Source organism: Myxine glutinosa, chromosome 1, assembly GCF_964187855.1.
Source record: "Myxine glutinosa chromosome 1, kmMyxGlut1.1, whole genome shotgun sequence".
NCBI classification, from domain to species: domain Eukaryota; kingdom Metazoa; phylum Chordata; class Myxini; order Myxiniformes; family Myxinidae; genus Myxine; species Myxine glutinosa.
Window position 1 is genome coordinate 219409024 of NC_136261.1, and position 13262 is coordinate 219422285.

The 13262-nt window shown below is 48.5% G+C and overlaps 1 protein-coding gene across 7 annotated transcripts in view; it reads right to left on the bottom strand.

Annotated features, from left to right (window-relative positions):
* LOC137412188 (calpain-10) overlaps window positions 1–13262 on the bottom strand; it is a 160033-nt gene that overhangs the window by 57597 nt on the left and 89174 nt on the right. For all 7 annotated transcript variants that reach the window (XM_078784021.1, XM_078784020.1, XM_078784025.1 and 4 more), the window contains one exon: window positions 11716–11819. In XM_078784021.1, coding sequence (XP_078640147.1) covers window positions 11716–11819 — 104 coding nt within the window. The remainder of the gene's footprint in view (window positions 1–11715; window positions 11820–13262) is intronic.

Here is a 13262-nt window from a genome sequence, read left to right on the forward strand (position 1 = left end):
TTCTGTCTCTCTTGTCCTTGTAATCTAACGTTCCGCAATATTATAACCTCCTCCGGAGGTCTTGAGAACTGTACCCCTGGTGTCGTGTCATTTTAACCCAGCCGTTGTGTCCTTTCCTCAATTGATTTAGCGTAGCGCGACTCGGCCAACGTTCGAGTATAATCGGGTAAACTGTGCAGACGCGGTCATACCAAACCGCTCGGTAAACTAACATCCACACCGCGTCTGTAACATTTGGTGTCAGGAGTGGGATTCGGACCTGGGACTAAATTCAGTTAGGCCCAAATTTTGGAACACCAATTGTACCATTAGGGTAACATTTTGGTGTTGGGAAGTGGAATTCGATCCGGAGCGCGTTTCACGCGCTCGAAATTATAACGGCGAAATTTGATTTTGTTTTACGAAAATAAAAACCCGAATTTTGAAAGTCGCGCTATGGCAGACCAAGACGGCTGGGTTCCGGTAGTAGGGAGTGAGGCAGGGTCGATCCAGGACCAAAATGAGGGACAAGAGGGGAGCGAAGCAGTGAGGGTAGCAGACGCACGAAATGGCGCCTCGCACATGGCCACGGCGACCACGCCCGCGACCGTGGTAGCGCCGCTGGTGGATTCGAACCTTTTCCTCCTGCAAATGAGGGCCCTTATGGAACAAATGGGGAACCGGATGGATGCTCAGAGTGAGCGATTGGAGGGCCAAATGGGGATAATGGGAAACCAAATGGGGGTAATGGGGAACCGGATGGTAGCTCAGGGTGAGCGATTGGAGGGCCAAATGGGGGTAATGAGGGATGAAGCGAGGGGTACCAGCGAGGGGTTAGACAATAATTTTAAGGAGTTAGACAAGAAATTTGGGAAGTTAGACAATAATTTTGAGGGGTTAGACAACGGGATAAAAGAGGTGAGAAATGGGTTAATGGGGGTAGAAAACAGAATGGCCGCTCAAGAGAATCAAATGGGAGGGATGCAAAAGGGGTTAGAGGGGTTAGAAAACAGGATGGAAGGCAAATTGAGGGACATGAGGGACCAAGCAGAAAGGGAAGTTAAACAAATGGGGCAGCAGATAGAGGGGGTCAGAATGGGGGTAGAGACCAAACTGGATGCTCACAGGGAGGAAATGGAGCAGATGAGGGTGGCATCTGGGCAGGAGATGCAAGTAATGGGAGAGGAGATCAGAAGAGGTGTGAGTGAGGAGGTCGGAGGAGTGCGCGAGGAGGTGAGGCACTGTAAGGAGCACATGGAGAAGGAGGTGAGAAAGGGGACTGTAAAATTGCAAGGGGGCATAGAGGGTCTGACGGAGGAGGTGGAACGGCTGACAGAGGGACAAACGAAGTTAGTGGAGCAGGTTCAAAGGAACACTGCGGTATTAGGAGGGTTAAAAGCGACACAGAAAGAACTAAAAGATGACTTGATAGCGACAAAGAGGGAATGTCAGATGGTACGTGAGGGACTGACAGCGAGGTTGGACGAGGTGGTAGAGGTAATGGAGACGAAGGACCGGCAGGTGAGGACGCACATGGAAACGGTCAAGGTAGCCTTGGAGGACGAGCTCGAGGAGACGTACCGGGGAATAAAAGAGGTGAAGCAGAAATTAGAAGAAGTGGAAGAAGGGATGAGCGAAATTAAGAAGCGACGGAGAGGGGATAAGAAAGAGATAAAAGAGGAGATAAAAGAATTGGTCCGAAGTCTGTGTTTGGATCGTGATGATGTGCTCATTAACCGGATGAGGGATTCGCAGGTGATGGAGGAGAAGCGAAGAGGAAGAGGACCCGGTGTAAGTGGTGACCAATATGGTCGTGCGTATGATGCGCCAGGTGATTTAAGAAGCTTGGGGGTCGAGATGGACCCGGGTGTTCGTGAGAGGCCGTTGGTGAAGTGTGCGACAGGTCTGGTGTGCGAAAGAGGAGGTGTGCGAGAAAGTCCGACTCTGGGGTGTGTGAGGAAAAAGTGCGTGCCAAGGAGTGAGGGTGCTGGCGAGAGTGAGTCGGTCGTAGCGCGTGTGCGAGGGAGCACATGGAAGCGCGGTGTGGTAAGTGTTACAGAGGGTGTGACGGGAGAGTGTGCGCAGGAGTGTGCGCAAGAAAGGTGTGTGACGGACAGGTGCATGGGGAAAGAGTGCGCTGTCAAAGGCAAGGAAGAGTGCGCGCCTGTGGTGAGTGTTACAGAGGGTGTGACGGGAGAGTGTGCGCAAGAGTGTGCGCGAGAGAGGTGTGTAACGGACGGGTGCATGAGGAAAGAGTGCGCTGTCAAGAGTAAGGGTGAGTGTGCTGTCAAGAATGGAGGTGAGAGTAGTGAGAGTGACAAGGAGCGTGAGTTGGTTGTGACAGGTGAGAAAGGATGCACACCTGGAATGGTAGAGCGTGAGTGGGAATGCACGCTGGAATTGGTAGTGAGGCACGTGGTTGGGTGTGCGAATGAGAGCACACCTGTGATTGTCACAGAGGAGGTGACCGAGGAGGGGGCGCAAAGAGGTGTGTTGGTGAGGTGTGCGACCAACGAATGTGTGCCAAAGTGTTCGGTGGTCAGGTGTGTGACCAAGGCTGTGAGTGGAATGAGGGTACCTGGGTGTGTAAGGAATGGTACGAGGAGCATGGGAACGGCTGGATGTGTGAGCAAGGAACGGGCTGCGGGGTGTAAGCATGCAGGTGAAGCATCGACGTTAAACGGGTTAGCAGTTAGAGCGACTTTTAGCCGAATCGGGCCCTCGGTGCGTGCTGGGCCTCGCTTTGAACGGCCGCATCCGTGCTCCACTAGGCGGAGCGGGCAACTGGATAGGAAGGGTCGTCATGGCGACCACTTTTTGTTGAGGCATTCCGGCAGGTCGAGATCGGGACATTGGATGGCTCCACGCCGAGGTGGTGCGTGGGATCTCGGCCCGGGTAAGCCCCCGTCCCTGCCACGAATGCGGAACGTATCCAGCCGCTGGCACAGAACAACCCGCATTCATGGCTTGGCTTTACGAAGCCGGGCTTTGGACAGGAATTGGCGCACCAAGAGGCATTAGTGAGTAGACTGGGTGATGAGGTTAGTGTTTTGGACCCAAAATTAGAGAAAAACAAAATTTGATGATTGGCAAGGGATTGGCAGTAGTGATTGGCAGATGATGGGTAGTGATTGGCAAATTTTTAATTTGTTGAAATTTGATGTGCAAAATTGGTAGTGAGCGATGGGCCCGGTGGGTAAGGGTGGCATCCCTGCCACCCTTCCCATGGTGGGGCAAATGCGCTATAGCTTATGGGGTTGAGGGCAGTGAAAACTAGCCCGGGTGGGTTAGGATATATCGTGTGTAGGGATCTAGCGAAGATGACATTAGGTAACGTTAAGTTTAGTTAGTGACTGATACCTGTAGTGGGGACGCAGGTAGATTAGTGTGGATGATAATGACGTGGGAGCGCAATAGTTTAAAGGGACGACTGGGAAGCGCAAGTTTCAGAGGGGAGTAGTTAGATGAGATGATGCTGTGTGAGAATTGAACAGGTGTGATTGCACAGGTGTGCAACTGGACAGGTGTGTGGAGCAGTGTGTGAGTAGTGAGTGTTGTGGATCAGCGCGAATGCGCTTGGGGAGAGAAGGGTGCAGGCGGCACCAAGAATGAGAGCACAGGTGTGCAAGTACAGGTGTGTGGAATACATGGAGCAGAGAATGAGTGGTGTGGAGAGAGTTGGAGTAAGTGGTACGGAGTGGTGTGCATGGTGCGAAGGTGTGAATGGGGGAAGAGTGGACCCCCATCACGGATACCCGGGGCGGGTAGTGTAAGTGTTAGGTAGAGGGTACAGGTAAATTGTGGTTGGATATTGGCATTTGTGGTGCGGTTGCAGAATGGTATTGTGGATGGGTGCATTAGTGTTGTGGAAATGGCTGGGCGTGTAGCCTGTTAGTGTGTGTAGTTGGTTTGGGCACTCCACCACTGTGAGGATGTCGGCCAGGTGAGGCCGCAGGTGGGCTCTGGGAGCCAGTAGAGTTGTGGATGGGGCCCGAGGATCCGGAGGACGGACCCGGGTAGCCCAGTGCCAGAGAGGGCACCGAGTGGGGAGAGCGCCAGAGGGCCTTCCCCAGGTAGTTAGGTTAGGGTAAGGAGCAGGTAAGCTCGGAGGCAACTGCAGTGGTGGAGGTGTGCAGGTGGGTAGACCCGCTGGGAGAGGTACACGCCACAGCCCAGAAATTGTGCGAGGGCACCGGGAGATGAATCGGGGGAGTGAGACCCCAAATTGAAAAGCACCACAGTTTGGTCAATGGGAATTGGTTTTTAGAACCCATAGTGTAAGAGGGCCAATGGTTTGGCAGGAGAAAGACCCCGGGTAATGTAAAGTTGTTAAAGTCATTTAGGAAATAGTTAGGATTGATGAACCTGTCGCACCATACGCAGCCACTTACCTGAGGTGATGATGATGACTCCACACCTGTGTTTTCTTTGTTCTGTTGCAGGAAATGAGAATTGCTGTGAGGATTTGTGAGACGCATCACGACGTGGATGAGACATTGGGGTGATTCCATCTCTCCCTCCTTAGGAGGGACTGATGATGAATTGGTAATGGCAAATTTTGATGGGAGTTGAAAATGGCAAATTTGATTGGTTAGGAGGGAGAGAAGACGAATTTGGTTTATGGGAGGAACGGGGAAGACAGTAGGGACGTTTGTTGATTTGTAAAATAGATGTTTATGGGTAGTGTTGTGTTTTGTGGATACAGTAAGGGGTAAGGGAGGGGCCATGTAGGTTACCTGGTGGGGGGGGGGGGGGCGTACGGTAGGAACGTACCTGTCTCACCTGGTTCCCATGTGCCCCCAGTGTGCATCATCTTGTATTGCGTGCACTTTTGCGCCCTTACCACCTTACTCACTTGTCTTCTTCTTTTGTCTCCCACCTCCGAGGATCTGGCTTTGGGGCAGAGAGAGAGGAGAGAGAGATGCTGGCTCCGCAGTTGTGGGCCTGCACTTTCGCTGCTTGCTGCCTGGATCGATACACCATATGGACCGCAATTTTGGTGCCCACCCACAATGGACCGCAGTTCTTTTGCGGCCAAGCACCACCCGTGGATGGACCTATGGGTCAACGTGGCACCTATGCCATACAGGTGAACCACTTTTAGTTGGCCCCCTGACGGCCACAATACAGAAATGGACGCGGTTGGCGCCTTTCTTTATTTTTAAAGAAGCCAGAAGGCCAAGTGCACCACATGAAGGCAAGACCAGCGGCAGAACATCGGCCGGCTGCGACACCACACCATGATTATTAAACATTTTATTGGTGCACCGGATGGTGCTGACTGTGTGATGGGGTGGTGCTTTTGGTGCTTGGAAGGGGTGCTCTGCACATTATTAAAGGCCGTAAGGCCACAGAGCACTCGTGGGTTGGTGTATCGATGCTGGCATGCGTGCTCTCTCTATGCATAACATCTGCATGTGTTCCTCAAAGAACAGGTCCTGGATCGTAGTGTAAATATCAGCGTAGTCTTGTGTAAATAATGCTCCCTACCGGCTGTATGTTTAGTTTGCGAATTCTTTCCGCGATTCGGTTATCCTGTGGGTGTGTTTCTGTGAGGAGAAGGGTGCAACGTCGCAGGGGGACATATTTACTCATTTGTGAATATCTGTAAAACTGTCGCACTCAGGGTAGAGTTAATAGTAGAGGGAACTACATCTGAGTGCCACACTAAAGTAGGTAAAAATTTATCGGGTCGGGACGCCCCGAGGGTAGAGAAGGGTGCAATGTTGCGGATATGGGATTTGGCCTCCATATCCGCTTGTAAATATTCCCCTATTTCCCCAATACTCCCCAACTATCCCCAATCCCCCATTCCCTAGTCCCATTGTCTGTAAACAACACTCTGTAGAACCGACCTTCCCCTTCTTCCCCCATTAAATGTCGTGCCCAGGTCCACCGCATCTCACGTAGACAACTTTCGGACATCTTGCTAGTTATTCTTAGTCTATGTCAGTTAAGGACTCGTTTCCATTAATTCTGACTCTTCGTTGCACCAGAATGTGATTGTATGGCACCAGTAGTGAGTTTAGGACCTCCCCATACCTCCTCCCATCTTCCTCATGAAACAATAACAACTACAACCACAGCGGGGGCGGCGCGGCCGCGGTGCGAGGAGTGTGCGTCCTCACACCGGCTTGGTTAGCCGCCATTGCCATGTGCGCCCACGGGGTTACCACGAAGGGGCTGGCTGTCAGCTCCTCGTCAAGGGCGCAGCCCGGTAACCCCCGCACCCAATAAGAAGCAACGGGCCGATGCCATCTGGGGCGGAGCTAACGAGCCGAGGGCGTGTCACTCCCCGCCGGATATACGCAGCCACTTACCAGACGTGACGTCAGATGCGCCTCAGCCACGAAGGAGAAACAGACGCCACCTCCAGCGCGACGAGACCTCCCGCATCTCTGGACCGGACCGGGTCGATTCTGCCCCTGCGCCAAGGTGCACCTTGAGCCTCGACTACCTGCCCTTCCTTGCCATCAATCCCCGTGTGAGTCAGTCTTGTCCTGTTTATCTGTCGTCTGTCGGGGTTACTCTAAGACCGTGATTAAGTGCCTACCTTACTATGCTGTCTCTCTTGTCCTTGTAATCTAACGTTCCGCAATATTATAACCTCCTCCGGAGGTCTTGAGAACTGTACCCCTGGTGTCGTGTCATTTTAACCCAGCCGTTGTGTCCTTTCCTCAATTGATTTAGCGTAGCGCGACTCGGCCAACGTTCGAGTATAATCGGGTAAACTGTGCAGACGCGGTCATACCAAACCGCTCGGTAAACTAACATCCACAACCGCGTCTGTAACAATATATATATATACATACATACATACATACATACATACATATATATATATATATATATATATATATATATATATATATATATATATATATATATATATATATCTATCTATATATATCTATCTATATATATATATATATATATATATATATATAAATATATATATATATATATATATATATACAGTGGAACCTTGACTTACGAGTGCACCAACTTACGAGTTTTCCGAGATACGAGCCGTCGCTCGGGCGGTTTATTGCTTTGAGATGCGAGCCGAGATCTGAGTTACGAGCTTACGCCACCCGCCACCAGGTGGGTTCCGGTCACGTGGTTATCTTGCCGTGCAAGCATATCTGCCGTATATCGCTGCTGTTTTGTTTTCGCATGTTGGTTATTTTGGAGCTTACGCCAGCCGCCACCAGGTGGGTTCCGGTCACGTGGTTATCTTGCCGTGCAAGCATATCTGCCGTATATCGCTGCTGTTTTGTTTTCGCATTTTGGTTATTTTGGAGCTTACGCCAGCCGCCACCAGGTGGGTTCCGGTCACGTGGTTATCTTGCCGTGCAAGCATATCTGCCGTATATCGCTGCTGTTTTGTTTTCGCATGTTGGTTATTTTGGAGCTTACGCCAGCCGCCACCAGGTGGGTTCCGGTCACGTGGTTATCTTGCCGTGCAAGCATATCTGCCGTATATCGCTGCTGTTTTGTTTTCGCATGTTGGTTATTTTGGAGCTTACGCCAGCCGCCACCAGGTGGGTTCCGGTCACGTGGTTATCTTGCCGTGCAAGCATATCTGCCGTATATCGCTGCTGTTTTGTTTTCGCATGTTGGTTATTTTGGAAAATTTCTTAGTTTTAACCATGGGTCCTAAGTAATTGAGTGCCAAGGGCAGTACTGAGAAGAAGAAGAGGATGATGTGCTTGGATATAAAACACGCAATCGTCGAAAAACATGAGCGAGGTGTGCGTGTTGTCGACTTGGTGAGGCAGATGTGAAGGCAGATGAAGATTTTATTATAACTTTTTCCGAACTGATAGAAGCCGAACGATACATCCCCCAGCAAATCTTCAACTGTGACGAGACAGGGCTCTTCTGGAAAACGATGCCGAGGAGGACGTATATAACGGCAGAGGAGAAGAGCATGCCAGGCCACAACTTGTTCAGAGTGCCGGCGATAGCTCGCCTTCTCTTTGTGGAAGACACGGTGAGATCCTTAACATCCAACAACTAATGGGACGCAAACGGGGCGCCCAGTTTAGCGGTACACACATTGATGAATCACCCTGCCTGTGAAACACCGACATGACAGGTTATAGCTGGGTCGGGATTCAAACCCAGGCTGGACAGTTTAGAGTCAAGTGTGCGTACCTCCAGTCCAGGCCATCCTGCCAACTTGTATGCTGCATACAGGTGAAATATAAAGCGCGAGATATTTTTATATATACTGCATATTTAAAAAAAAATTGGTGTGGTTTTTGGCGGGCTGGAACGGATTAATAGCATTTCAATGCATTTTAATGGGGAAATTTGATTTGAGAAACGAGCAAATTGAGTTACGAGCTCGGTCACAGAACGAATTAAACTCGTAAGTCAAGGTTCCACTGTATATATATATATATATATATATATATATATATATATATAGATATATTGTTGCGGATTTGAGAATCCTGTGTTTGTAAATATCACCCTCTGTAAGTAATGTCATGATCTTTGTAAATACCTCCATTTGTGTTAAGGTCAAAGGTCGTCCCCTTAGTCCATCGCATGAACGTAGAAAATCATATACCCTTCTAAATAGTTATTTCTTTATTATGTGTTCCAGTTTAAGGCTCTGTTGCCCATTAGTTGACACTGCATTGCACCGAATCGAATAAGATAGATCCCCTTTTTCAAATTCCCCCCAAAGCCTCCCTTTCCAACTGCATCATTGCCAACTGCATTATTGCCAACTGCATTTGCCGCCATTACGGCGTGGTCAAGCCTCAGAGAAGAAGGGGGAGGAGCTACATCAAGGGCGTTGCCCGCCCATCGTCATCAAAAGGTGGAGCCAGCGAGCCCCCACCAGCCAACCAGGGTTCATGAGATACCATCACGGGCGTGGCGCGCATTGATCTTGAAGCGCGTTATAAAAGCGCCCGCGCAAGCCTTTTCGGAGAGATACGGCAGATGCGGCAGATGCGTGACCCAGGAGATGCGGCAGATGCGGCAGATGTGGCAGATGCGTGACCCAGCAGATGTGTGACCCAGCTGAGTTCTGAACCAAGGGATTTCTGCAGAGAGCCGCTTCAACCAGCCGAGTGAAGCCCTGGCGGGGCAGCGAGTGACCCTACCGGTGTGCGGTGTAAAGCTGAATACGAGGAGCTGCCGGCTCTTCGCTTCCCGCCCGGAGCGGACCCGTTTGCTGTGCCCTGTGGTCCCACCTTCGCATCCTTCCAGCCATTCGTTCCTGCCTTCATTCCCCCATTCGTGTAAGTCTGACTGTCGTCTGTTTGTCTGTGTTCTGTCTGGGGCATAAGTAAGACTGTATAGATAAGCTAGAAATTGCTCTGTGTCCTTCTGCTCCTTCCATTTCCCTGTAAATTACATTTCTTTTCTTCTTTGGGTTTTTTTGGTGTAAATAATAATAAATCCTGTTATTTCTTACCTTTGGTTCCTTCTTTCCCATCCGACCGCTTTCGTCCTGTCCCCAATTGAGTTCCTGTGGCGCGATTTCGGCCAACGTTCAGAATCGGGTTTAGTACTTGCTAATGGTTTGGACCGCGGGCTGCTAACCCGCTCGGCAAATAACATCTTGTCCGCGGTCTCGAACGGGGTTGCCCACCTGCTTTGTGGAGGGCTCGGCGGGGGCGTACGGGAATCCTTTGACCGATCGCCTCGGCCAATCCCACCCCACGGAGGAGCGGGGTAGCTTCAGGAGCGGAGACGGCCAGTACAAATAGAAGGGGGATTAACCCCCCCCCCCCCCCGCTAAGGGGAGTGCCGTACTCCGTTTCCGTAACTATATATATATATATATCCATGTGTAGCTTTTCTTGGTTGCTTTATACAGCTTTCTTTGGCTACAAGAACATGGGAGTTCATCTACTGTATAAGAGAGATGTCTCTGTGTCGCCATTTTTCTCAGAGATGGTTGAACGGATCTTCGTCAAACCTTCAGAATTTCATCAGTGAGTGTATGGGAGTGTTTTAGGCCAAAAAAAGAAGTTTTTGAAAAAAAAAAGTTCGTTTTTTTTGAGTTTAAAAAAAATAATCGCTCGATAGTGCCTAAGCCTTTTATAATTAATGACAGTTATGTACAAGTACACATTCACATCAATAAATACAAAACAATCACCAGACATTTGAACACAAATAAATCAAACAATTCCGGAAGTGTACGAAGTTGGTAGTACGGCTTCTTCTTCTTCCTGACCGGCATCACACTTAACGCAGAAACGGGATGAACGCCACATTCACCAGCATATATTTAACGAAAAGGTGATGAACCCCCTTCCTCTCCTGCCTCAACCCCCCCTCCCCTCTCCTCCCACCCCCCCCCCCTGCCGCTGGGTACTTCTGCCTGTATGTTATATCTATGGGTAAGAATCATATTTTGCCTGTTTTAGATCTGGCAACATTGAGCGTATGACATCAGTAGAGCAGTTCCAAGATGGCGGCTCACTTAGAAGCATGCACCAGGAAGGAGCAATGTTCTGTCATCCGTTTCTTGGGAAGTGAGGGTGTGAATTCCAGTGAAATCCATCGCAGAATAATGATGCAATATGGTGATGCATGTTTATCGCTGCAGCAGGTGTACGACTGGGACAGGAAGTTTAAAAGTGGAGTGTCCAGTGTGACAGACGCTGCTCGCTCGGGCCGGCCTCACACTAGAAATGGTTGCGGGAGTTGAGCTCGTGCTAAGGGAAAACTGTCGCATTACGCTGGATGAAGTGGTCTCCGAATTGATCATTAGCCATGGTTCAGCACACCATATCATTCACAATGTGCTGGGGTTATGCAAAGTGTCTGCAAGGTGGGTGCCTAGACAACTCACACCCGAACTGAAAGAATGGCGAGTGGACACATGTGAAGAACCTCTCCGACGTTACGAAACAGAAGGCGATGCTTTCTTAGAGCACGTCGTGACTGGGGATGAAAGTTGGGTCCACTACTTTCAGCCAGAAACGAAGAGGGCAAGCAAAGAGTGGCGCCATTCAACTTCACCAAAGCCTAAAAACTTCCACACACAGCCGTCCGCTGGAAAAGTGATGCTGACGCTCTTCTGGGATAGCCGAGGCCCACTTGTAGAGCATTACATGCCCAGAGGGACCACAGTCACCAGTGCATCATACTGTGACCTCCTTAAAAATAATCTGAAACCAGTAATCAGATCAAAACGTCGTGGACTACTCACTACCGGTATTTTGCTGCAGCATGACAATGCTCGGCCCCATACTGCCCACGCTACATCTGCAACAATCGAGGACCTGCATTTTTAGTGTCTTCCTCATCTACCCTACTCGCCAGACCTCGACCCTTCGGATTACTACATCTTTGGGACACTTGAAGAGGTGCTTGGTGGAACCACTTTCCCCTCCGACGAAGAGGTCCAAGAGGCGGTGCACGAATGGCTACACATGCAGCCAAAATATATATTTTTTCCTAGAGGAATCCAGGCCTTAGTAAAACGCTGGAAAAATGCATTGAACGCAATGGAGATTATGTTGAAAAATAACAGTTGTTGCACACGTAAATGCAATAAACAAGTCGTGAAAAATATTTTAACGTTACTTATTGATTGCCCCTTATTTATATTTATATATATATATATATATATATATATATATATATATATATATATATATATATATATATATATACATACATACATATTAGTCGTGCTATCAGTGAAGAAATGCTGTTTCATATTTTGCAACCAAGGAAAGAAAGTTGAACACTTGCCAGTGGTGATGCTCTGGAGATGGCCAGTTACACTGTACGGATATGTGACAACAATCTCATCCATCTCCTTTTCAAACTCGTCGCGATCCAGTTCCATATTCTCTCTGAGGGCAAATATATTATTGTTAGAAAAATGAAACTGTTCTTCCAGAGAATATAAAAAACACTCACTTAAACACCATTATATCTTTGAAAAAAGTGGAAAACCACAGCTCTGCATGCATGGTGGTGCAATTTCTGTTACATGTGGAGAATGGCAGAATTCTGAAGACCACCTTCCAATCCCCTCTCCCGTCACCCCTGTAGCACCCAACAACAGGCTGCTCCCCATCTGTCTTTACTGTTGTCATCTTCTCCATCTTTTTCTTCTCTCCTCACTCCTTCCCAGTTCTGCTATCCTTTTCTCTCTCCCTCTCTCAATTTGAGTTTTATCACTCCACCCTGTAAGTCCAGTTGGCATATGTAATAAATAGAAGACCTCTGAAGAGTCTCTTCATAATTTTCTAAACTACATGTTTTTATGTATCAAATATTATTGGGAGAAGTGAAATCCCTGTAAATTTCACATTTTTCAATCTCCATAAACGAATTAAATTGCCAGCAGAGGAAGTGAGATTGGTCTGTTTGTCATTTTCCACCTCCCTGTTCTACTATTGGGTTGCCAACCTTCACACCCTCTGTTGTCTTCCTTGAGCCTATACCTCCTGTATTTAAAAAAGCAAGATAAAAAACAACACCTGCAATATTTACAAAATATCAGGCAGAGTGTAAGTTATGTATGTTTGACACAAGTTGTGGTCATATTGTTTGGAGCCTGAGCAGAATTATCCTGCACAAATCTCTGTTCTAAACAGCTACCAAGTCCTAGAACCCTGGTGATATAAAGTCAATGATAGATTCCAGTGTTAACTACAGTGTGTTTTGTAGCACTAAGATCACAGTGATACATCCTTATTGGGAGAATTACACCCTGAAAATGTAAAAGATTGACCATTGTCATGGTGTGGACAAATATGTGGTTTTGAGTATAAACAACAGTGAAGATGTTGCAATAATTAATATCAATAATTGAGCTTAAATTAATATCGATAAGCTATAATTGACTGGTGTTGGCTTAGCGGTTAGGATGCCGGCTTGGGATCCTAGGATCCTGCGTTCGAATCCCGGTCGATCGCTGAATTAACGCCAGGGGGGTTGACTCAGCCTGTCATCCTTCCGAGGTCGGCAAATTGAGTACCAGCTTGCTGGGATGAATGATCCTGGTGTGTACCCCGGCTTAGAATAGGTACACCGTATCCCTGCGCATCGTAAGAGCGTGACCAAGGGTTGGCGTCAGGAAGGGCATCCGGCCATAAAAACATTGCCTCAAACAGGGAACCATGATTGTCATGGGGCCCGCAAGGCTAACCCCTGCTCTAGTGGGGAAAATGGCCTTAAAACGATCATTCATTCATTCATTCATTCATTCAAGCTATAATTGAGCTTCCAAATGTTTTTACTTCTTATAAGCATATTAGACTCATGCACTGTTTAAAAGCATGTCCAGA